Consider the following 26,266-nt stretch of genomic DNA (forward strand, 5'->3'; position numbering starts at 1 on the left):
TCATGCAGAGAAAAGGACAGTAGCACACCGGGTGCTTTGATTAACTACTTCTGCTCTTCCTAATCAGAAAGTCAATATTGTCTCTTTTTCTTTTTTCCCTTTTTTTTTCTTTTTCTGCCAGAAGGAGGAACGTGTGAAGTTATAGCAGCACACAGATGCTGTAATAAGAATCGAATTGAGGAAAGATCACAAACAGTAAAATGTTCCTGTCTACCTGGGAAAGTGGCTGGGACTACACGAAACAGACCTTCCTGTGTTGATGGCAAGTAGCTTCTCTTGTATATATATATGTACCTGTACCATCCAGTAAATAGCTTCAAGTCTATAGATTTCACGTAGGAACTTTGCTGTGTTGTCTGTTCAACTCAACAGGAAAGCTGTGCACATGGATCACACCGAGGTTTACTCACAAAAATATGAGTAAAGCATTCAGTACAGCCACTCAGATCAGTGTAAAAGATATTGTGGCAGAATCAAGTCTTTAATAAATAACTGGATGAAATTATTCCTTGCATCACTTCAAGGGTATCTGAAGTGAGACAGAAGAATCAGTGGGTAACGTAGAATGGAGGACTTTGTAGACAAAGCTTAGAGGTTTTTACATTTTACATTAATTTTTACATTTTACACTAAGAAGGTGAAAGACTGGGGGTACCTTCAAGAGATGAGAACCTAATGTTTTCTCAGCAAGCATTTCGGTTAAAGACTAAAAGAAAATATTGAATGATTTCAAAAAGGCTTTCAAAGTCTTAAGTGATGTGGCAGTAATCTGTGTCTTGTTAGTCTGGGAATGCCATTCAGCTTCTGAACTCATAACTAAAAATGCACTATGAATGGACCTCTGAAAGACTGCACTTTAATCCACATTCTGTCATTTTATTATTGCTTAATTAACTCAATAAAAAGAAACTTTTCCGCTGAGCACAGTCAAAAAAAAAAAACCAACAACAACCATAGGTGAAATCTACCACTGATCTTAACTGGAGATCAGCTGTACAGCCTTGAAAGGTCTCATGTTCTTCAGCAGGTCGTGAGAAAGAGAGGCACTGGGTTGAGCAGACACCATTAATTCAGATCTCATAATTCTGCTCAGAGGACAGGAGCTCAAAGAGTGCTGTGTTAAGAAAGCTGGGTGCAGGTGTGGACTGGAGCCTAATTGCTTTATCAGGATTACAATAAAAAGAAACGTTTTTGTCTGGAATTTTGAAAGGAGTTAAGGATAAAACAATGACTAATATAAAAGTGCAAAGCTAGTTCCATTGAAGTCACTGGTAAGATTCACGGTGACTTCAAAGCCCAAAAATGTGAACTACAAAGGAATGTCTTCCCTTTTCAAGTTTAGTTGTTGTAGTCAGAACATTGCTTCTTTTGAGAATGGCTGGTGAACAGTTCAAAAGCCCAATATGTTGCATATAAAAATTAATAGAATGGGCATTTCCTTTGGCCTTTGTTTTATCCCAGACTTTGCTTTGTGACTTTTGACATACTGAACGGTGTAAAGTCAGATCTTTGACCTGTTTGGTGCAAAAAACTTCCTGTCAGAGATCTGTAGATGGCAATACTTTAACTCACATGAAGATCTGGAGTTTGCTGTCTCTTTTTTACATGGGGACATTTACAAAGATCGTGTACAACTTGTTATCTTGTTCACCTACTGCAGCGAAAGGACAGAGACCTTTTAGCCACATTGGGTTTTACAGTGCGGACGATGTCCAACCACAATCCATCATTCAGAAAGCTTATTTGGATCCATTACTTTACTGGGGACATTCAGGAACAGCAGTATACTCTCAGCCAAACAGGTCAACCACTTTTGAGGTGAGAGGAACCAGGAGATACCATGTCAGCAGTCTGACTCATAGTGGTAGTGATGATCTCCTTTAGCTTTGTGTATAAAACAACTTGAATCTCAGTCTTGCCCTGTTTATACCATTAGCCAAACTGTGACTTAATGGGATCAGAAGAAAACTTTTGGAGTTTCTCAGTCCAATAGCATCAGAAAACACATCAAGGTCAATGCTTGACTGTTTGTTGCAAACAGAATCGCAATCAGAATTGCTCCACACACACACAAAAAGGCTGCTTTTATTTTACTTTTGCTTTGTTACTACTCAAAACACTTCCTTAAAATACATGGCTGGGGGCTGCTTGAGTTTTGGTGGTTCTACCAGATTTAGCATTGTTAGAGGTCTGATAACTTCAAACAGGCTTTAAAATAACTTTGTTACAACAGCATCAAACGTGAAGGTTATACCAATGCTATCACATTTGAGTCAGGACTGTAATGTCCACCCATCATTCTTCTTTGAACTAATCTTCATGCAAAATTGACGTCACCTTTCTGAACGGGATAAGATTTTCTTTTGTGGCACAAATCAAGCTGGCTCGGTGAACCAGAGAGCAACAATGAGCAAGTGACCCAGTGAACTGATTTGTACACTCAACTCATGTCTTCCCCTTTCCCCTTTTCCCTTTTCCCTTTCCCTTTCCCTTTCCCTTTCCACTGTCTACCCATGACTTGCAGTTTTCTTCAGTTGCCTCCATTAGCAAAGCAGTCTTGTGGTCACCTTTTTATTGCAGACAAAGACTTTTTTTGGAAGCTAATTGTACTACACTTTAGTACTCAGTATACCCAGCATGAGTGTTTGATCAGACACAGGTGTAGAACACCTTTTCTACACTGGTCACAAACAGCAAATGTGAAGGAAGTGGGCACAGAGGCCAAGTGACCCCCTGGGGTTCCTGTGTAAGTATTAAAAGAAGAGCTTTAGAAATATTCTCACAGCTCAAATACTTCACATCATTGCTCTAAAAATGTAAGAGGAATACAAAATATTCATAATTTTAGTACTGTCACTTTCATGCGGCAAATAATGTGCATGTTACCATGTCATTTACAGAGGTATCGAGCCATTCTATACACTCAGCAGGTGGTTATGCCCATGTGTTCTTCAACGCCTTGAATAATACATAATTTGTTCAACAGTACTGAAGTTTACTGTGTTATGGTTAATGATGCTCTCAGGCACGTATTTTTGAAATGCTTCAATTCCCTGTTCCCTTCTCTTCACTCTTCCTCCCCTCTCTTTCAAACTGTCAGAGCCAGTCAGCATCTTTTACACAATTCTCTGTGAAATTGATTGGACCACAGAGCATGCAATCAAAGAAAAGCACATGTGCTGGCTTTAGAAATTGGTCAAGAAGGGACCATCACACAGGCTGCGCATGTTGGCTTTTAGGAAATGAGGGCTTTTTAGCACTGGTCAAAGTCAGTGAGAAAGGAGGAAGGCGTTACTACAACTATTCCCAGTTTCAGTGCATTCTCTCTCTCTCCAAGTTGTTCCTCTAGGAAATGTCACTGCTGTGGTCTAAGTGATCCCCCTCCATGTTGTCAGCAATACAGGATTTAAAGTGTTAGCAGGACCAGTGTGCTAGCTCCACATACCTGCTGCTGGCCTGCTTTATACCAGCCGTGCATCAGGGCAGAGGGAAATCACTCACTGATACAAACTATAAAATGAAATGAACCCAGTGTTTCCCATTCCCGTAGCCTGGCCTTGGAGCACATCAGCTTTCAAATCATTCTGTAATATATGAAATATGCACTCGCATGTACATACTTCAGGTTTCTATTAGTTTGAGGACCATCCATCACTAGCCACCATACAGCCCTGTGAATTTACATCAGACTTTGTCAGGACAGTGCTAACAAACTCAACACAAGTCTTAATGACTCTTGGGAACACCAAGACTTTTAATGCCGCTCTGGGCCAGCACCTCACAACTCTCCCTGTGCTTCTGATCATAGATACTGCATATTATTTTTCCCGTGCATTATTAGGAGCAGGGAAAGGATAACATTCATCAACACTTGGGCTCTTTGCTGGCATCTGCCCTCCAATAAAAAGGTCTTGGCTCATAGGTCGCTCCTTGGGCAGACAGTACTTGCAGCCACGCTGTTGACAAGAGCTTAAGCTATTTTATTTGTAAATTATGGACAGGTTGCCAGCTGTAAAATGAGCATTCATAATTAAAGGGCTATGGTCCTGCACCAGAAGAGGCTCAGCTCACCCCCTGCAGGAGCCTGAGCTGGCTCCTACCCACACACCCTGCCCCAACTCATACCAGCAAGAGGTGGGCAAAGGAAATATGGAAAGCTCCCAGAGTGAGAGCAAGATTCGAGCCCTGCAGAGTCAGATGAAAGACTCTATTGACTTTGAGTCAGATCCTCAGCAAATACTTTGTTAGATATAATCCTGTATCTATCAGCACTTACATCGAGTGAAAATGGTTCGCCGTCACAAAGCCAATAGTTTTCTGTTTATCTTGTGTGTACTTTAGGTGGTATCACCAAAAAGCCTTCCCCCCCTCTTCCCCCCCTCTCCTCCACTTTTTGAAAATACTTTCAATCCATTTTTATTTCTTGAAAAAAAAGGAGAAAAAAAGATGTTTTTCTGCAATGGAAGGAGTCAGCTTCTCATCCCTCTAGCTGTGCTTGAGCCTAGATGAGAGGAGATCTCAGGGTCCCACATTATTAATGCACTGTCTGTATGAATAACGAGCAGGCTTGGTGAATTATTTCACACTCCTGGGAAAATCTATAGCCCTGTCCTTCTGCAGCACCACGGAACTGAGCGGGAGTCTCGTATTTTTTGATTTGGTGAATTCAGATGACTTCATTTGTGAAGAGGAAAAAAATGTATCTGCTCCCTACTGACACCCATTTAGTAAGCTCAAAAAAAAAAAAATTCACAGCGTATCACATACACTATTAAATAGAGGCAGAGAGAGAAGCCTAACTTTGTGCTGGAATATTTTCAGACTTTGCTTTTGTCTGGAAACATGTCTTCTTGAAATGTCCTTGGAGTTGCCCTGCCATTGCAGCCAGTGCAGAGGAGCTGACTTTATGGAGGGTCATCCTCCTCGTCGTAGCACCCAGTGCTGTTTGGAAGTGTAGGCATGTTGTGATGGCTGAGGCACACCATGGGAGGATATTCAGGGGTTGAATTTGTAACCAACATGGGATGAAGTTCCCATTTGTGCCGTGTGTATGCTGCCTGCAGACCTCAGCCCTCCTTGGCACTGAGGATGACGGGTGAGCTTGCCTCTCTGGAGTGAGGATGGTGCTGCTATTGAGATCACCTGAGCACATCTTCATCTCTGAAGATGTTTATCTCCCTCCCCACATCTTATATTTCTTTCTTTTCTGATTGACATTGTGGTTTCCTGCAAAGCAAAGCAATCACCCCTCTAATACCATGCCCAAAGAGCTGACTAATTCACCCCTGATGGAGTATTGAAGCGTGCAGAGCACACATTTCAATCCCAATTATTTTCTTCTACAGGAAAAACATTTTTTATTCCAATTTTGCTGTTGCTTTTCTTTTTTAAGAAGGGAAAAAGCCATCAGCATGGCTGTACCTCCACCTGTACAGGACGAGCAGGCACTTTCCACACCCCAGCTGGCAGCCTCAGTGCCCACGCGAGGGAGGAGAACCCTTGCAGCCACCAAGGTGCACAAGCAGCCACTTTACAATGAAATTAGAGCCCAGCATGGCTGCGTAGCTGTGGGAAGGCACACGGGAACATATAGAGGAAAGTAACGTTTCTCTAAAACTTCTCATAAGCCAGCCAGAGGCTAAATGGAAAAGCAGTAGGAGTTTTCTTGTCCTAAAGGTGGAATTAAGTGTTAATCATAATAGTGGAAAGAGGGTTTTGGAGGCAGAGGCAGCAAGCTGGCTGGAGAAGGAGCTTTGTTACCAAGCACTATGGAGCGATCTTGCCAGCTGAAATAGAATATATGACAGCTCAGGAAGTACAGGTTTAAACATTTACACTCTGCTTTAAAGTAAACACTGAGGTTATCTGTGTCATGGGACATGGCACCCATGTGTGGTATCAGTACGACAACAAAAATGCGTCCAGAAAGCACTAGACACCCAGAGCCAGGTTTTCAGCTGTGGAAATCCAGAGAGAGCCACTGGTTTCTGCCAAATGAGGACATGGTTTGTTGAGTTTTGGAAAATGAAGAGAATGGTGTCTGGCTATTAATCCTTCCTGTGGTGCTTAGGGAATGTCAAGAGCCAACATTCTGCTAACCAGTGGCCAAGAGGAGCTTAGAGAAACATTAAGGTCAGGTTAGCATCTGTACTACATCTCCTTGCAGCAAACCTCTGCAGTAATTCAGATGACAATTTATCTTTGTCAGGAGGGACCATATTTCTCAGTGGCTAATTCTGCATAGGGTCACGTCGTACATCTTTTCTGCATCAGATACCGTGTTTTCAGTGTGCTGGGGCTGTGAAATGCTGCTTGCCTACAGGCGTCTCCAACGTGGTGAAGAAAATGCGTGATTGGAGTATTGCAGAACATGAAGATTTTTTCTTCTCTTTCACAGCTACTTTGTGTCTGTAAACAAGGAGCTAGTTCATGAGGCTGGAATGTGTTTTGTAGGATTAGGATATGAACACAAAGGAAATGGGTGATTAAGTAAAAGTGGAAAACGCTGCTCTTTAGGAGACAAGAACCTGAAGCTATTGCAGAATGCAGCTTTAAAGAGACAATGACCAAACCGTTGTAAGAAGAATACAAGTCATTAATTCTTTTTACTGATGCGGTAAGTTCCAATGAGAGTCACTAATTTAGCTCGAGGATTGTCCATTGTGTTGAACTCCATGGATTAATCTGGCCACTGCAGCTAGAGGCAGACAAGTTAGCAGGTGTTTTATTGATTTCAGAGAATTGCTAATCCATAAAATTGATCACACACCTTTCCAGTCTCTCCTTCCAGAGCACAGCAGGTAGCTGTAGGACCTGATGTCTGTCTACCCATAACCTCTTCTGGGTGATTTTCATGCACTGACATTGCAGAATTGCCTTACATTTAGGAACCAAGTAACATTTCAAGCAAAAGCTTTATTTCAAATCAGACTTTTTGCCAAGTTTCCTATTCAGCAGATATATCTACCCTGCAGATTTTGAAGCAGGTCTCCATCCATATTTGTCAGAAAGCAGTTTGCTAATCTGCTATCCCAGAAAAGCATTATTCCTCTTTGGCAGTTAATGTTTCCATGAAACGCCCAGTTCACTGCAATAACTGCTCAAGGTTAAGCAAGCACAAGCACTGATGTAGTATGGCAAAATGCAATAATATTTTAAAAGTGCTGCCTTTCCTTTTTGTAACTATCATGCAAAAGACAGTGGAGTGGAAAGAAGCTGTGCTATACAGATTTAAGCATTCTGCCCCGAATAATTCTCTGAAACACTGCTCGCAAGTTATGTGTGAAAAAAGAGTGCTTGCAAAAACAGCACTTGCACACACACAAATTAAGAAAATAACAGCATTCCTGTCTGACTTGCACTCTTCAAATGATCCCTGGTGCCCACAAATGAGGATCCCTAACAAAAAGCATTGGTTTGGGTTCACAGATTTCCCAGCTGAGCTTGCTCAGTAGCGCACAGCAAGATGGGGACTGTGATCAGAAGTGATCTGTAATTACAGTGGATGCAGTCTATGTGTATTGTGTACAATTAGGATTCCTAAATAAAATGAATAGGGGAGGTTTCAAAGTTCCTAAAATTCAAACTCAATTATATACCATCGAGGTCTCTCATTGGCTGCCGCCTGGTGCTGGAAGCAGTTTGAAAGATGATAGTTTCTTGATGAAAAGAATAAATTGACAACACAGATTAGAAAGCTTTAACTCTGAATGTAGTGACCCTTACGTACAGATCTTTAGTGAAAATGTCTGCGTGGCGTACCCTGCATTGAATCAGTATTTTTCTGAAGGAATCAGGAACACTCAGTTATATCAAGCTTTGGGTGAGACCCTTTCTACGTGACCCACTTTAATTTTAAACTCATTATTTATGGTAAGCACAGCTACACTCTTCATGCATTTCACTTATTCAATTTTTCAAGCCAAAATATGGGAGCTGCATTAGCTCCAGCACTCTCAGCAGGTAATCAGCCTCCTGCAATATCAAGCCTTATGTCACCAGCAGTAATGGGCTGAAATAGTCAGAGCCCCACAAGGACTCTTCCTGCCCAGTTCCTATTAAAATTAATGGGGACCAGGCATCCATTCCCTTTAGGCAACTTTGAAAATATCAGCCAAAATGTAGTTGTAAGTATTAACCTTTAGGAAGTTAGTGTTGGCAGCTTCCCACTGCTCTATAGCTGTTTCCAAAATCAGTGATTAGGAAGGAGCCCTATGTGGGAGCTCCCATGCAGTCTTAATGAGGTCTTCCTTTAGGGCTGAGAGGAGGAGCAGCTGTGGGCACTTTGCACCTTGGGGCTTTGTTGGCTAAGCAGGTAGTAGGGAAGCCCAAAGTTCAGTGTGAGGTTGGGTGTTGTTTGTACAGGAGTACAAGTTTTTGGATTTTTTTTTTTCTTTCTTCCTTTTTCTTTTTCCTGGTCTTCAATGGTGAGGAAATCAGTCCTGCAAAGGTAAGAAGAGATGGTATGAAAGGTCTGCGTGTATCTGCATGTGATGCAGCATGGTAGTCTGGGGCAGAAATGCTAATAATATTACAGCCTAATTGTTAAAAAATGTATTTGGCGTAGAAGAAAAACTGCCTGTGAGTGCTTTTATAATTTAAACCCTGTAAGGAGCTTCTACCCTACTGATTTAACCTGCTTTAATTAGGGTTTTTTTCCTTTTCCTCTCTGTATTCATAAAGAAAAGTAGCCTGGTATTTAGAAAGAAAATGGGGATTAGAATCACTTATTATTGGATTACTATTAAACCAATAGAAATAGCAATAGAAATTCTTGCTTTTAAAAACCTGTGAGGTCTCAGATCTAATCCATACATACGACCTGTGAGGAAGCAGTACTTCAGGAGTACATTGGTGGTGGTTTAAAACAAAGGACTTGAGCTCAGCTGACAAACTGGCAGTAGGGCACTGAAATGCTTCCATGAGAGCTGGAAAGCAAAATGTCCTCTTGGAAATTTTCATCTAGTAGTTCTAAAAAACCAAAGGGTAATCAGTGCCCTCAGTGAGCAGACTGTTCAAGGATGGAGGACACATTCCTAAATCAAATAAACTGCTAACTGTGAAGCATTAGTTAGGCTCTGCTTTACTTGGCATGAAATAAGATGCACATATAACACATGGATCTCTGTTACTTGCTGCTGCTGAAAATGCAAAGTGGTAAATGCACTTTCTTGATTTCAACAGTGCATCACGTGAGAACCATCTGGATTTTAATGTCCTGTTCTGCTGCATTTTCACCGCCATTGTGAGTGCTAGCTTTGGCTTTGTGGTTTTTTGTTTGGCTGGGTTTATTTAAGTGGATATCTACACCTATTAGAGAGTACTGATTGCATTTGGCAGGATTTTTATTCTGGTATTGATACTTTTTTACTTTCCTTTCCCAAATATGACTGTTTGGTGGTCATGAATCTGGAGGAAATGCGTAGCCGGGAGCATTAGCACTGCTGGCAAGTCCCAAAAGAAGTAAGAGGGCCTTCTAGAGCACAGCCTGGTTCTGCTGAGCCTGCAGGTTTGAGCAGAGTTACGGGCAAGGCTTTATGTGAAATCCCTGTGCTCAGGATGTGGATTGTGAGCTTGTTCTGCTGGCTTTCCCTGAAATATTAGATCTTGCTAACTCTAGCTTTCCATGGCCTATAAATCAGCTGTGTAAGAGAGGTGTCCTGTCTGTACAACATATTTTGGTTGTCTACCCCTGTACTCACTCACTTTGTGGCATAGTGCAGTATATCAAGGAACGTAGATGCTGCTGCTTTCCACCACATTTTTCAGCTAAAGTGACATGTGCCTGAAATTATTACAGTATTTTTTTTTGTTTGTTTGTTTTCTCTAAGAGAACAGCCCTGTGGATGCTGGGAAGTTCTTGCCAGGAGTTTTGCAGGGACCGAGAGTTCTATGCTTGGTTTCTTTTCCCCAGCAGGGGACCATAATCTTTCTTCCTTACAAATGCTTCTGTGCAGTATCTAAATATAGTAAAACCATACAACTGTTGCTGTATCTGTGAAGGATGAGATAAACACATGTAGAAGGGTGAGGGGCAGACCGACAGAGTCCTGTTTTACGCTCCATTTTAGGTAGGCCTAAGGTAAAAGGAGATACTCCTACAGCCTGCTTTCCATTCCCATCCAAAAATGTTTTTCCTTCTAATTTTTCTTGGGTGTCAAAATAAATGAAAATGTTTCATAGTGATTAATGGTGCTCTGGTTACGCAGTGAGTGCCGGTAGAGATACAGCCGATCAAGGAAGAATTTTGAGAAAGCCTCATCCTGTTTTGTTTTGACTTTATGCTGATATGTTGAATTTTGGGGAAAAAAAAAAGAAACAAAAACAAGAAGTGATGAAATTCAGCCAGCTACCTTGGCATGCATGTGTGCACATAAACACACACGTAGAGAGAGATGATGGATGATTCTGCTGCTGGATGGAGTCCTTTCTCAGAAGAAAAGCTCCGTTGCTTGACACTTGCTGTACTGCTGGTCATTATTTCCTACTGGATTGTCTACTTTAGGGATTATTTCTGCAGGGTGGGATGGCAGAAGAGTGCCTGTGGTCACCAAGGCCACCCAGTGCTGTGTGGAGCTGCAGGGAAAGAGATGAGGGGATGCCCAGAAGTTGTGTGAGGGATGGGTAAGCTTCCAGCTCTCATGTGCCACCTTTGGGAATAGAGGAGGTGCTGAGTGCTGGCCCATCCCTGTTTTCTTTAATGTTTTAGTGAATTTAGTGCTTGCTGAGTTTTGGAGAGAGGTCCTACACCACATCATTCCAATGTCAGTCAACTCAGAACTTCTATTTGGTTTTGACAGAGCTCATTCTACACTAAATCTACACTGTGTTTGTTCACCTGGAGACCTTAACTGCTATGTTCAAAAGAAACTGCAGCACAATACTGTTCCTTTCACTGCTATTGATCTTTAGTTTCACATTGCAGTTTTACCCTCTAGATTAAGGTGTTTGGGTTGTTTGTTTCTCTCACGCTGCTCTGTGTGTGAGCTGTTTAAAACTCGTTTGATATTTTGACTTCCAGAGGGTTCTGCAGGGCTAAAGTTGTAGCTTATCCAATATTTTGACAAAGTCCAAGCTCTGTGTTGAAAATATCAATATAGTTTTAAGCTGTTTTTTCACTGCAACTGTGAATAATCCAATTTTTAATTATCTTATACATTATTTTTTTAATGTATTTTTTGATTAAAAGTTACTTGTTTGGCATTATAGTAATTTTAATGCAAGGGATGCTGGAGGAACCAAGGGATGCCGGAATAGATTGTTATCTAGTGAAATGTATCGATCAGGTCAGGTGGTAAATTAACAGGAGCAGAACATCATTAAATTTTGAACTTAATTGCCTTCTACTCTTAATTTCCATTGAATATAATCAATAGGTGTCAGAGGAAAGTTAAAAGAGTTACTTAGCAAGCCGCTATTTCCTGCAGCATAGTGGAAAACTACTGTTTCATCCTCTAGTTGATGCAAATAATTTGCAGTTCAAGTGTGGCTACTTAAGTATTTTATCAAAGACACACTTTTAGTTCCATCTTGATTAATCTTCATCCCCGACAGAAAGAAAGGTGATTTAGTGATGCAATCTGTTTTGGTTTATCTGTCCCTTTCGTCTTTCACTTACACTGGTGTTGCAGCACCATGTTAACATCATTTTGTTTGAAAAGAAAATGTTACAGCCAATGAAATGAAGATCGTAGCTTCTTTCTTGACTTCTTGGTTCTTCCACTAGTTTGCTTGGACAAGTTTCTCTCCTCTTCTATTTTCTTTGCTTGCAAAATAGTGACTTAATTGCCTTTACCAAGGTCTAGCGTCAAACTGACGTGTTGCACTACCTTCTAGAACTTCCTGTGCTGATGATGCATCTTGTTCTGATCTCCAGCTTGCTGCTTGCTTTGTAGCTCCTTGTATTTCACATTTCTCTCTCCAGTAATAATTCAAATACTTTTCTTGTTATTTGCTGTCAGCCTTTAAGCATTGCTTATGCTGCTGTAAACTAAAACCAGCTCCTTATAAATCAATATCTCAATGCTATTATTATTTTACACCTCCATGAACAGTCTTTCTATTACCTAGTCTTTTGCTAATAAAGTGCTGCAAAGGAAACACCATATTTCAGGTGGCCTTCTGCCAAAACTCAATGTCCAGTATCGCTGCCCTCTGGAATCACAGAGACATTAAAAAGCCATTGAAGGTAGGATAGACATTTGATGCAAATTAGGGGATTATTGCAAACCCTGGTAGGCCTTGGAAGCTGTATTACTGAAGCAGCACATAGAATAAAATAGACCACGGTAAGCATTCCTCATATTTCACAATACTGTCAGTTCTGTGCCAGTGGGGCTATTCCATATTTATAACCTTGTATTGGCATGAGGCAATTCACATTCAAGCTAATGGGAATTTTCCAGGAGTGTTGATTCAGGTTCTTGACAAGAAATGAGTATAGCCTCTTTTGCACAGCTTTAGAGCAGAAATAGCATTTAGACTAGAGAAGAGTCTACTTGAGATTTTTATGAAGTGGTGCATAATGATGGATCACCAAATGGACAGACCTTCATAGAAGTTTCATTTTCTAAGAGATCTGATGTATACACTCTGAAAACCGAATATCTTTAGAGAGTGGCAAGTTACTCAGCTCAAAATAGTCAATACCTTCAGCAAGATTTGCTCTGAAGTTCTGACCTACATTTGTCCACGTCTCTCTCCATTGTGAAATGTCATTAATAGGTACTTTACTGTGAATTCTTTTGATTTTATTCAAGCCTGGTATATATGGGGATGAAAATAAATAAATAAATGACCAGTGCTTGCTGTCTGCAAATTTCAACTCTGCCAAATCATCAAGAGAGCTAAATATGAATTTGCCTTCTCACAATTATTCCTTTTCACATAATTTTGGATAGGAGGGAATTTGTCATGGGGAGAAGAAAATAAAAGCATCTTGACAGTTGTGAGGAATTTATTGCCCTTACAGTGCATTTCTGCTCTGTGTAATTAAGGGTGTGGCCATGAATGAAGTTTTCTAAAGATGCCCCAAGAATTGAAATCCAGATAAAACACAACTCAAGCTGGAGTTTTCTGGGATTCTCTTTCTTGCTTAGAAAATGCTGCCTTAGCAGATTGGAGGAAGGAAAAGGGAGATTTTTACATGTTGAAAACAGTTAGGAGCTAATCACATTTATGCATACTTTGTTGACACTATTATATATCTTTGGGTCCACTCTAAGACTTCATGAACATCCGTGGCCCAGTGTATATTCCAGCTTCATGCAGAATGTGAATTTGATCAGAATTTGTAAAATGTTTTATTCTCCTCTCACTGAAGTACAGACCACAAGAGCTCACCTATTCTTATCTCCTGACTTAAAGACAGAATTAAATATACTTGTGCTCCATTCCAGGCAAATACTGATCTGGTCTGACCTTCTGAATCACCGGTAACAGGGATTCCACAGTATCTGTATTCCAGTGGCTAGTAGCTCTTGCAATTGGGAATGCTCTCTTATCTTTTGATAGTCAAAGATTCCATACTTCATCTGAATTAGAAGGAAATAATCATTTATTGTGAAAGAATAAAAGGTACTAGTATAGGCTTTCCAGGGCAGTAGTCGTGCACCAAGCTGCCCAAATTTGCATTTGGACAGTGCTGCCAGACATGGGATTTGAATTTTGGGTGATCCTGTGTTGAGTCAGGAGTTGCACTTGAAGGTGAGTCTCCTCCAACTCAGGATGTTCTATGGAAAATATTTTCCAAGGGAAGGATGGAGAGCAGAGCTTTATGCTGAAGCTGTACCGTTGGCATGTTAACAGGACTGCCTCTGCAAAGAGGTGACTTATTGTTCTCTATTACAGGGCACAATGAATTGTGCAGGTCTGACAGTCCCAGCTCTGAGGACAGACTGATATTCCCTGGTTCAGGTCACTCAGGTGTTGTGCCTATGTGTACCTATCCTCACGTTATGAGCAGACAGAGATGTGCTGGTGTTTTGAGTACAGTATGTGTAGGGAACTGAATCACAAAGCAAGGCATGCAGAAGCTTACAGTCAAAAAGTGAGTTGGTTAATTGAATATCTATCTCTGGCCAGGGTGGTGTCAACAGTTATAATAGCACTTGATGTTGCCTGTGGAGAAGAGCTTCTCTTGTGTTTCACCCTTCTGCCAATAAAAGCATAAAAGGAACTTCTGTTGCTAGGAGAATCAACAAGTCTCATTCAAATTATGCTGATTCTAAGGCACTGAATTAGTCTCTCTGTGATATCCCATTGACATTGTTTCTAGATTAACACACAGCTGACTTTATTCTTTCATCCTCAACTGCTATAAGCAAAGGCTAACTTGTGTGATAGTGTTCTGCCACTATCTGCTGCCAATGGAAAAACTGTACAGGAACAATTTGGTGTACATGTACTGCTCGCTGAGCAAGCAGAGGTTTGTTGTGCATTGGGGTGAGTTTTCACCCTTCACTTGCTTCGGAAGAAGGCTTTGGAGGAAATGCTTCAAGCGGCAAAGAGGCAGCTGAGATGATGTCTGAACACTGATCATCTTTTCAAGCTGTCCTGACTTCTTCTATGCCTTTTGAAGTGAAAGGATCTGCTTGCACTATGCAGCAGCCTATGGCATCCATTCTTCTCTATGGTATAGATATCTGCAAAGATCCCTGGCTGATTAGATGAGGGTAAAAGGACAACATTTATGTTAAAGTTGATGATGAGTTTGGTGCAATTAAGTTCTCTCTCTGGGTTGTTGTCATCATAGGAACCTTGAGAACTATAACTTACAGCATTATAGGTGCACAGCAATGGCAGACAAGGTAGGAAGTTCAAGACACGCATGAATTAGGATTAAATGGAGCAAACTAATTCTTAATCATATCTAGTCACCACTAAAAAGAAGAAGATAGAAAGAGACAGAATCAAAATTAGCAGGATAACAGATTGCATATCTGGTTAGAAAGAAGTCCTGCATTGTCAAATGCTTGTGGATTTAATGTTTGATTCTACCCTTGTTTGTCATGCACATTGTAAAGCATATTTACAGTCATCACCTTCTAGGTGAATTAGGGCAGTGAGTTTTTTGGTATTTTTAGAATATTTTATAGCTTAGGGCCTTGGCTGAAGTCCATCTGCTGTAATATTGAAGATTCACACCATTGTCAGGCTGGAGACTGCAGTTGTTGCTTTTTTCTCCATACTCCACTGTGTTTGCAGGAGGATCAGAGCTGTGAATTTTCCCACATCCAGAAGTGGATCTGTATCATTTTTTATCCCTGTATCATTTTAGGAGATCTGTATCATTTTAGGAGAAAGTTATCCTCCACTTGCAATTCAGCTTTCCTGAGAAATGGTCAGATGGCATATGGAAAGCAGGCTTATTGTGAGCCTCTGGTATTTAAGAAATTAGATAAGACAGTAATTCTAGTTGTGACCAAAAGTAAATTAATAAATATTAATTAAAGGAAAAATAAATCCAGCTCTTTGTGAGCCAAAATGCAAGGAGTTTAGCTGAAGAATGTAATTTGTACATAACTGTTCAAATTAGATAAGTTGACTCTATACATAAATCATTTTCAACTCCGTCTTTGTTATTCAGTCTAAAGGGTTTTTCAGTAGCACTTTTGTGGAGTTTCTCAAAACTCTGTTTCTGCCAGCTTTGAAAAGACCTGCATCAGCTGAAGGGAAACTTCTGCTTCTGAGGGGGATTTTTGCCAATAATTTCATGGCCAATAGAACAAACAAATAACAACTACAGAAAAGCTGTATAAGATGCTGCAAGTGGGAAATTCTTTATCTAGCATCACTGGAAATGCAATATGAGTACTGTAACCAATACCCATTTTCCTATATGCACATATCTTCCAACATTTTCAGCAAAATGAGCAGATTACAGTCTCTCTGTCTTGAATACTGAGTGCATTTTATAGAGACATGCTCAACATTCATATAATAATTTCTCTTCATCTTTGCTAGCCACCATCAGAGGGTGAATGCTTCTTTGCTTCTTCATTCTTTCCCTTCGTCTTCTCACATAGCCATAGCTGCATGCATGCATTTCAGACTTGCAATTTAAATGTCAAGTCTTCAGTCTTACTCCAGTTCACTCAGACCTTCTTTTGCATACAGCATGGCTGACTTCTCTTAGGTTTCTTAAAAAATGGTAGAAGATGCATCTATGGTTCTTTTTGATGGTTTCCATCTGTTATTCTGTTCTTCCTGAACAAATACATAATACAGCATGCTGCACTGAGAGATCAATCACACCTAATCCCTTTGGGTTATCGAATATATATATATTGTCTCTATGGTGCTGATCTGCCTCCCCTTTGTTTCACAATTTAGCAAGATCTTACTGAGCTACTGCTGTAGTTTAGCCTCTCTGCAATACAACCAGACACTTTTTGATGTGATCCTACAAAGGGAGATGAAGCTGCAAAGGTGTGTCCTTATTGCCCATCTCTTTCAGCATCCTGAAATAGAAACAAAATGGTACAGATAATGTATTATACTGTATATACACATATAATCCATTTCACAGCTGTTTGTCAAGATTGCTGTTATGGGTTTTTCCTCCTCCCCTCACTGTGTCTCCTAAATTCCACAGCTGGACCTACATGACTTGGTCTCAATGCTTGTCTGAATTAAGAATTACAATTTCTAAAAAAAAAGAAGGAAAAAAAAAAAAAAAAAGCAGTAACAACCATGTAATATTTTCTCAATTTTTCTCCACCTGAAACTAATAGGAAATACAATGACTTTAAAAAATAATTGTATATAGCTCCTTAGCTTTCAAAGAGTTTTCTTCTCAACAGTGATAATAAATATACATGTGTGCCTTTAGAGGTTTCTCTTGGGTCCAATTTATTTAGTCTTAGGGAAACTTGTTTTTATAGCTATATAAAAGGTTATGACCCTTCCCAAACAATTAATCAGAGCCTTTTTATTCAACTGCCTGCAGAAACTGGAAGGAAACTTTCCACTTCTCTCTCTCCCCAGCAAAGAAGACAAATATAACCCAATATTTTTCCCAAATATTTGGTATCCTTTCTGCCTATGTTTTCTGTAGCAGCCTGTAGGGACAGGAATACACTTCTGCTTCCATTGTTGCAGGATTACCATGTCAAGGCAGACCTTGGAAACTGTTTGAAATTCTGGTGGAAGAAATACTAAGGGCAACAATGATATCATCATGACTTTGCTGTGCCTGAGCCTCCCCATTAACTATTGAAAGGAGCAGTCAAAAGCCATCCTAACTTGCCTATTTCTACCTGCTTTTTAAATGAACAACTGCTAATACCTTTTGACTAATTAATTTCTGTTAAAATACGAAATCCGGAAGCAGCCACTGAAGAAGGCTCTGCTTTGTAGGAAACGTCCTCTCTGTGAGGCAGAGCTGGAGATGTCCCCATGAGCTCCTACTGCAGAGCTGAGGTTTGGATGCTCCGTGGCACCAACTGAGCCTCTGAATGCACATGGGTTGAATATTCATTCTGTCCATTCTTCAGGAAAAAAAAAATAGTTTCAATGTAGAATACAAGAATAGCTCCATTCATAAGCTGCAATGTGAGACAAGGCTCTGTCACTGGTGCCGTATCTGCATTTCTTAATAAGAAGCGAACAAAGCCAATGTATTACCACATATAAAAATGAGGAGAAAAGATATGCAGGGAGAGAAATTACCTTTTTGTCACGAAGTGATGTGGGTTGATTATAAGCATAGGTATTATTTCTCTTTGTTGTTCACCTCATTGTGCGGTGCAGGCGAAGAAGGGAGCAGCGCACACCTGCTGCATGGCTGGTTGAAATTAGGGTTTCAACATTTGGAACAGTGGATACTTAGGGTAAAACTTTCCCTGATTTGAGCTGTCATTAATCTTACATGCAGAGCCAGGCTTTTCATATTTCAAAATGTGTGGAGAGGCAGCTTTTTAATCTGAATTTGCTGCTGCTTTTTTTCCCCTCTGAGATTGGTTTCTCTTTGCATAAAATGCTGTGGTAGTTTCCATTTAAACAGAAACCTGAAATAAAATAGTTGAATATGAAACCTTTGCAGAGAGAAAGGAAAGAATTATCTCGAATTATTATTATTATTATTTTTAATTCCAAGAGGTAAAATCTTCAATGACAGCACGTCTGCCTAACAGAATTGGCATATATTTCAACTTCTGTTTCAAGCAATGGATTGTCTTAATTACAGCAAGAGGGCATATGCTCCTGGATGGGACCGTAAGCTCAATTAATCTCACTAGTAATTCTCCATGCAATTCATATTAATATAAAACAGCACCCTGAAGTAAGTAGCCACATTAGAGCAGCTAGAGCTGGGTGAAGGTGGGAGGAAAAAGCAGAAGCTGCTGCGAGTTGCTGGCTCTCATCTCCTGCACCAGCCCGGGGAGGAGGCAGACCTGGGGCTGCTGCTGGGAACCAAGGCAGGAAAATGAGGGAACAAGAAAGGAAAATGTCAGGAAAAACAGGAGAAAAGGCGAGATGGATGTTAGCGCAGCAACCGAGAGGGTTTAAGGCCTGAGCTGCTGCTGAAAATACGTGAATGGCAGCAGCTCCAGGTAACAAAGTGTGTCTATCAAAAGTTTCTGGTGACCACAGGCAAACTTTTAAGTGGTTTGCATATCTCTCTGAGCACTGAGGTGATAACAGCTGGCTGCTCCTTATTTTGCTGGTCATTTATACAGCTCATTTTGTAAACCCTTCTCCGTGCTCCAGATCTCAAGAAAGGATTTTATTGAAATCCCAAACTGCTCACCATTTTGCAGAGCTCAGTCCGGATGCATAACATTAAGGCATCAGCAATGTGTGTCACTAGGGGAGCTATTTCTCCCACTATTCATCTTTGGCACTGGAAGTGTTTTAACACTTACTTATGGGTATTTGTGTGTGTGTGTAGGAATCCACCAGGCACATGCACACATAAGCATTCAAATGCACATATGTACAATTTACAATTAAGAACTGAGCATTAGCATTGCTCTGCTCCACCATTTCTTCTTATTTTGCTTCATTTAGCATAGATCAACAGCGTAGTAAGCCTAGCAACCAATCAATTACCAAATTCCTTTTCAAAGGAAGGAAAAAGGAAGATTATGAAACTCATCAAACTAGCATAAATCACCATATCTTCACCACCTGAGGACCTGACCTGCTAACCGTAGTTTCTTCCTCATAGAGGTAATTATTCTATTAAAATTAATAGTAAAATGAATACTGCTGTGAATGAATTACATAGGATAAGCATGAAATACTGTGATCTTTTCTGCTGTGAATTAGTAATTATTGTGTGCCTGGTGAAATTTGCGTACTTTCCTCTTCTACCCTGGTATCAACCTTGGTTTATTTGCTACATTTCTCTCTGGAGTTGGAGATTACTAGTGCTTTCCTCTGGTGCAGCAAAGAGGAGGTGTTCCTAGAGCACAGTACCCTTGGTTTTAAGATAGCAGAAGTTACAAGATAAGCATGGATTTATTTGATGTTTGAATTATCCATGATCACCTTTCTAAATGTAGTGCTTATATAAGCTTTTCCTTGTGCTTACATATGTAAGGTGAGGGGAGAAAAACCATTCTGCCTTTTTTCCTTTCTACCCGTTGTTTTTGAGTTTGACTTTGTGATGTGACATTGAGTTCACCCTGCCTGGAGCAGGGAGGGCAGTCAGTATCTTCAAGGGATGGCACTCAGAGTAAGAGAGACTTGGGCTCGTGTGGGGGCTCACAGACCAACCATGGCTTTGTTTCGACATTTGTGCTCACCTGCGTGCACTGAGGTGGTGACATGGAAAGCTTAAAGTTGACTTTGAGGAGGGTAAACAATAGCAGGACAAAAGATTACCCTTCCCAGACATGTATTGAGAGATATGCTTCAATAAGTAATTGCTATTGTTGGCTCAACTAGTAGATGGAGCGAATCAATAGTTTTCAGGTGCTGCATGGGTGTAGTGCAGAAGCAGAGCATCAAGCCCAGTCTAGCTTCTGAGAACTGGAGAGAGAGCCCAGCACTGGCAAAGAAGTTCTGCCTTCCAGCTACTCTGCACTGGGATCTGAGCTCAGTTCAGCACTGTGGGCTTCTTGCATCAGGATTAACTAAATCCCCAAAACCTAGCAGAAAGGGACTCACAGAGTGAGAGCTGTTTTCCTTTGGCCAGCACTAGTCTGAATCTGAAATCCTTGTGGATGGCCTACAAGAGCCACGTGCTCAACGTGGTTTCAGAGACAGAAGAAGAAAATTACTGGGCAACTTGGGAAGGTCCTAGCTGGTTGGCTTCCTGTCAAGTAATTGCTTTTGTTAATAGGATTTTATTGCTATTGACTATAGTAAGATGGTTGCAAGCTGGCTTAGATAGATTAAGTTCGAATAAATAATGACCTGATGATGTAATAAAGGTAGACGTGTTCTATGGAGTTAAAATCTTGTTCTTTCTTGAGAATTGTTTGCAACCACAATTACTCAAAAAAACCCAAACAAAAAAGAAAAAGAAAAACCCACACACTTAATGCTTAATTAATACAATGTATTTTGTTTCTTTGGATAAATCTTGATCTTGATAATCCTCTGGCTTATAGAACATCCTTCTCTTGTTCTTCCTACAATAGTCTGTGCAACGCAAATAGCTTAACCATGTAACAGACTAATAGAAGCCCTTTTTCACCCCAAGAAGGCAACTTTCAACAACTTAGAAAAAGGTCATATCAACTTTAAATGCAAGGCACTATTTTTAATTAATGCGGTCTATCTGTAGCTACTTGCACCTGAACAGTCCTTTCTGAAAATTACATTCGTTTTGTGAATATAAACAGTTTATTAAAACTCATGTATTAATTATTTAAATGAGGTTATAAATATTTGAGGAAGCCCATGCAAAAGGCACTCACAATAAATTATCATACTCTGCCTTTATTGAAAGTTAAATTGTGAAACTCTGAAGATAGCTGCTGCAACAAAGACATTTCTGCTGCCTGCCATCACAAGGGCCAGGGTAAGAGCATTACCTCCAGGTAGCATCAAATAAAAGAACAGTACCTGGAGTTTAAACGGAAATATCAACACTTCAGTCTTAGAGTGGTTGTAATAAATGTGGCACACAATCACAGATGAGAGCTTTTAATTACCTGTACTCACTGTTTTCTTGGAGGAGCCATTGTTGTCCAGCCTTGACTTGGAGATCGCTGGTGTGGAGACTGAATTAATGAGCAGAAGAGGAGATAGGGGTACAGGGGAGAAGCCTGGAATAATTGAAACAAGGTCAACTGAATGAGTGAGAGGTCAGACACTGTAAGTGCAGGAAAGAACATCAATCTCACAACTGTATGGTAGATAGCTCCATTGCAATTTACAGGTATTCTTATCTGAGGGGATGGAAAATATAAAAGAGGGCAAAAAAAAAAAAAAAAAAAGCCAGCAACCTAATTGCCACATTGAGAGATTCACTAGCAAATTATATTTCCTATTCAGTTATAAGAATTTGTGAAGGTGACTGTTTAGAGAGAAAACCAACTATTTCAACCTTGAATAGTTTAAAAATTAACAAGAAGTATTCCAAAACTTCACCTAAAACAGATTCCTGTTTTGTTTGTTAGTCACTATTGCACTTTTGTTTAGCTGTTCACCTTTGGAGGGCTTCTGCTTGCAGACATTTTGCAACTTGCAGAGCTGAACACATTCTGCAAATTATTTCATGCTAATTCATGCTCAAATTTGTAAAAAGTACTGGTGCTGGGAATGCTCAGGCTCCATTTACATGCATTGTGTATAAGCATTAATGAAATCAAGTAGAACAAGGATAGATGTTTGTGAAAAATAAAGCATTAAACTTGTATTTATGATGATGACAAAAAAAGCTTGTGGCTTTCTAGCTAAGCATCATCTGACCAGAGTATGCAGGAGATTCCTGGAGTATCTGGAGTCCCACACTCACAGCTCCTTCCCTCTGGTTATTTTTTCAAGAACGCATCTTGTGTATTACAAATATAGGAGATAATGATCCTTGCATAAATTCACCCCAAGGAAAACAGAGTATGGTCATCACATAAATTATCTGTAGCGAGGAGTGAGTTAGAAGTGCATTCCAGGGACTCTTCCAAGGTTAAAATGACACCACCACCACCACTGTAATGGTAGTGAATTATAATCTTTTAAAATAATGTAATTTAGAATTACAATGAATGGAGGTAAAAAGACAGGAGCTGTGCCAGTAGTGTGACGGCCAGGAAATTTCAAGTGCCCATTCCCAGAGTTCTCATCTCTGTAAAATGCTTCAGAATAAATAAGTATTATGAGCATTGAAGGAAAACATAATTTCAAAGAAAAGCTTGTCAGTTAAGGTCAGTTTAATATCCGCTCATGAACTGCGCTGTTTTTAAGTCTTGCTGATAAGTTTTTATGATTTAGTTACTTCTCTTATTCAAGCATACTGCAGCATAATTAAGCTATGATATAAGCTACAAAGTATTGTGTGCTCAATTCATCAATTTTTCTTCAGTCTCACAGTTCTTGTTCTGATTGCACTGGCATTGTTGAGATGAAATATCTCCAAATCTATCGTGTCAAGATTATGCATGATGTAATTTGTAATAGTAGCTAGGGATTTGTTTACAAAAAACAAATGTTCCTTTAATCTTTAATACAAAATTAGACTTGTCTTACATTGCAGAACAAAGAGATTTGCATGAATACAGCACTTTTAATAAATGAGTAATTACCTTGTGGAGTGGCAGTTGGCTCATTTAATGTAACCTTTGAAAACAGCTTTTTCCATTCAGAATTTAAACAATGCCCTTCTGAGAGTTGGCCTGGGGAGGTTTAGGGGCTCTACGGGTCTATAATTTATACCACAGCATCCCCCATTTCACAGAAAAGAATTTGGACCATGTCTTCCCTTCACAGTAGAAGTAATTGCAAGTTACCTAAGTTACATCAAAGAAATTTGCAGGCTCTGCCTGTTGGTACCGCCATGAATGAAGTTGTACACCATGTGTAAGTCCACAGTAAAACTGCTTTTGTTTATCATTGAAATTGACTCACTCGTATCCTGAAAGCAGGGGCACCTGACCCTAGTTTACAGCATGAGTTTGTGGGTTGGTGTAAGTTCAAATAACACCAGCTCTACTCTAATCCAGTCCATTATAAACATATTTCTGTGACTGCAATGGCCTGAAAATTAGGAAAAACTAAAGGGATGCTCCCATTCTTTCCTTGAGGATTCCCGTTCTTTCCTTCGGGGTCACCCATGGGATTACATTTGTATGGCTTTGATCCACAACTTTACCTTGAAAATCAGCCAGTAACACACCAACAAGAAACTAATAAAGGCTGCTTAAGTGTCCTGGCAAAGAGTTCTATGCATTTTTTAATAAGTTGCAAGACACAACAGGCAGAATATTTGGGTGTAAAGAGAATAGACCAAGAATGTATTATGAGGCATTAGGTCAAGAGCAGATGAACTTCAATTAACAGAGAAGAGTTTCAATCACCAGTTAGGCAGCTTTCCTGCAATTAGAAAGACAAAAGCCATGTGCTAGATGGGTATTTTAGCATGACTGCACTGACTGATGATTGCACTGGAGAGGACAAGTAGGACCTTTGGGAACCATGTCCTGCTACCATGCTGATGCCAGCTCCTGGCTGCGCACACTCTAGCCCCATTTGCACATGGTAGGGTCAGCCTGTGCAGAAGGATGAGAAGGATGAGATCTTAGGCACAACTAAATCACTAAAGCAATAGCTGAAATTCATTTTTAATTGCACTCATCAATATATTGTTAGATCTGCCAACATCTCTCAACCCAGCAAGAGATCCAGCCCAACAATGATCCTTTTAGGACTTCCAATTCTTATAAAGACTTCAAATTATGGGGTGATTTGATTCAGGAATTTTCCAGCTTGGATTGTTGAACTCTTCCACTCCTTTTTAGGAGAAGAGTGGAAAATGGTTTAATGTACTTCACACTTTTTTTTTTTTTAAGCGGTCTCTTTTTCAAAAATTCCTTGAAATCCAGATTATAGGAGAAACATCAACCCTTTCCCTACTCTCATGATATCTGGTCATTATGCTTTTTGTTTTTTCTTTTTTTTTTTCTCTTCCTTTTGCCATTTCTCTTGTCCTCACACACTTTTTTCACCAGCAGATACCCACACAACAACCCTCTCAGTTACAGAAAGAGATTCTGTATCCCCAGACATGTCAGCACTTTCAGAGTTTAGGAGTTCATCCTTCTGGGCAATAGAGCAAAACATAATTAGGATTTGATGTGACATATATTTATACATACATACGTGTGTGTGTGTGTGTGTGTGATATAATTACAGTATAATTAAAAAGAAAATAATAATCATTTTTCCCTGGAAAAAACATACGCAAAGTTTAAAAGTATTTTTCACTGATTAGAGGCACATAATTACTTTGCATGTTATTAATTTCCAGAAATTCAATGGAAGTTATTTTTTTGTGTGTTTATTTGTTTAGAGGAATCTTACACACAGAGTGGAAACAGCTTGAGTCAAATACTTCTAGGAGCACACCAGATCTTAATTTCATAACTGATAACCATCCAATGCATTATGCATGTTTTGTTACACCTAATGAATGCATTACATTTATATAATTTATTCATTTCCAATGTTCTTTCATGTCTTTACAGCTAAGCCACGTTTCTGGCACTTCATTCAGACAAAAATTTCATTACAGACTTTTACTCTTTGGACCCCATCTTGCAGCTTTTCCTTTCCACTTCACTAAACCCAAGGATGCAGAGAATTCACATTTGAGCAAACATCAGGTTTGACAAACACCAGATTTGGTTCAAAAGCCCACGACTATGAAGGAGGACCTTTTCCCTGTTTTTTTTTGTTTTTTTTTGTTTTTTTTTTTTTTTCAGTAAGCATTGGTTCAGACCGTAAACATGGATCATTGGTTTCTAATGCAAAGACTGTAATTGCTCCTCTTGGGCACTCAGTACCACAGGCACAAAGGACAAAGTCACAGCAATCATATCTCTGGTTCAACATTGCCATTTCCTGGCATCAGCAGCCGTGTGAGCAACCATTTGCACAGCAGAGGCAGGACCATGACAGTTCACAGCAATATGTGCATATATGTACATAACCAGAGGCATAGCAGTGCAAGGCCACCCGGCGGCCTCCAAGTATCCCCATCATCTTCATCTCACAACTAGGATCTCCTCACTCTCCATTTTGACTCATCCATTTGCTCTATTAATTATTACTAATGAAAAATTAACATTGCAGGGAGGCATTTTTCTCCTTTGACAGCATGCCAGTCCTCAGCCCTGATCTGAAAAGTGTGAATATTTATAAGTGGCTTCCTATTGTCTCTCCAAAAATGTGTAATTATGCTGCAGTTCACAGGCGTTTCATTAAATATATAAGATTAAGCAGTTCAAATAGGATATAAATAACACTGCTAAACTGCACAAATATTTTATCAGCATGGTCTCAGCTTTGTCCTGCAGCAAGGTTCAGCTTCAGTTCCAAACTTAGTGGTAATTGCAACAAGGGATCTCCCTGACCTACAGATCAGTTTTCCTCATGTAGTTTGGGGGTGGATCCTCAGTCATATGCATGTCTTCCAGCTCTTTGCATGCAGGAATTTTGTGTTTTCATTAGTCTCATTAGCACTCATTGACAGCTGGTTGCTCTGAAGCAACTCACACCCTTTGCAGTGAGGTTATATTAATCACTGATAAGCTTACATGCTTAAAACTATAAATAAAGGTAGGTGGATCCATACTTGCATTAGATGCATGATGCTGTGCATGAGGTTAAGAATCCCCAATACAAACACTTGTGAGAGCACCTACGTGAAACAAATTTTACTTCCTGAAATCTAAAAGCCAAAGGTTCAGTGCTATATCTGTCAGATTTACTTCATTCAGATGTCATACAAATTCTACTTCTCTCCTTACAACCTGGATGTATTTATACCTAGCTGACAAAAGAGTTTTTCCCTCTGAACAGCTGTACTCATTTTCTAAGTACTCAGAGGAGTTGAGTGCTGTCATTATTAATGCACTCATGGAAGTGAAGATGCACATTTACTCACCATGAAGGTGCCACCCATGAGAGACTGCAGTCCTGCGTCTGTTACAGACGCCTCTTGGCCATATGTTCAAGCAGCATTCATTTCCAAAGGTGCAAAGAGGGGCACGTAGATAAAAATGACAGAGCTGCAGCATCCAACCTTTCCAAACTGAGCAGCATGAGGGCCAGAAATTCTCTTGCAAACTCTGAGCTATTTTGGTTGAAATCTTCT

General features: G+C 39.9%; 1 protein-coding gene across 1 annotated transcript in view; it reads left to right on the forward strand.

Annotated features, from left to right (window-relative positions):
• TAFA1 (TAFA chemokine like family member 1) overlaps nt 1–26,266 on the forward strand; it is a gene marked incomplete at both ends in the record, with an annotated part of 193,253 nt that overhangs the window by 157,000 nt on the left and 9,987 nt on the right. The window contains one exon of the mRNA XM_079540254.1: nt 122–262. Within this exon, the coding sequence (XP_079396380.1) occupies nt 122–262 (141 nt within the window). The remainder of the gene's footprint in view (nt 1–121; nt 263–26,266) is intronic.

Source organism: Tetrao urogallus (assembly GCF_951394365.1).
Source record: "Tetrao urogallus genome assembly, chromosome: 10".
Classification (NCBI taxonomy): domain Eukaryota; kingdom Metazoa; phylum Chordata; class Aves; order Galliformes; family Phasianidae; genus Tetrao; species Tetrao urogallus.